At 57.2% G+C, this 285-nt stretch overlaps 1 protein-coding gene across 1 annotated transcript in view; it reads right to left on the bottom strand.

The window, feature by feature from the left end:
- The window catches only part of LOC119585440 (lymphocyte antigen 75-like), a 6,512-nt gene that overhangs the window by 3,187 nt on the left and 3,040 nt on the right, over positions 1-285 (bottom strand). Inside the window, exon 2 of the mRNA XM_037934094.1 lies at positions 73-243. Coding sequence (XP_037790022.1) covers positions 73-243 — 171 coding nt within the window. The remainder of the gene's footprint in view (positions 1-72; positions 244-285) is intronic.

Here is a 285-nt window from a genome sequence, read left to right as displayed (position 1 = left end):
GGACAGAGAGGAGCAGACATAAGAACGAACACCGTAGAGAGAGAAAAAAAAAAATCTTCCGTAGGATCTCACCTGCCATCTCGAGGTATCTAGACACGTGAGCGAAGGCACCGCAGGACTCAAAGGACACCAGGTTGCCGCCAACGCCCAGACAGAAGTCCTCCGCCTCGCTGTTTACGAACGGATCCTGCCCGAAGAGGTAGCAGCCGTCGCCGAGGTGGGTGAAACCAGGGGGACATTCGGCTGCGGAAACGGCGAGGTCAGGGCGAGGGTTCTGTGCATCTC

Source organism: Penaeus monodon, chromosome 19 (assembly GCF_015228065.2).
Source record: "Penaeus monodon isolate SGIC_2016 chromosome 19, NSTDA_Pmon_1, whole genome shotgun sequence".
In the NCBI taxonomy this organism is placed as follows: Eukaryota; Metazoa; Arthropoda; class Malacostraca; order Decapoda; family Penaeidae; genus Penaeus; species Penaeus monodon.
Note: the sequence above shows the minus strand (reverse complement) of the source record. Positions and strands in the feature narration are given on the sequence as shown.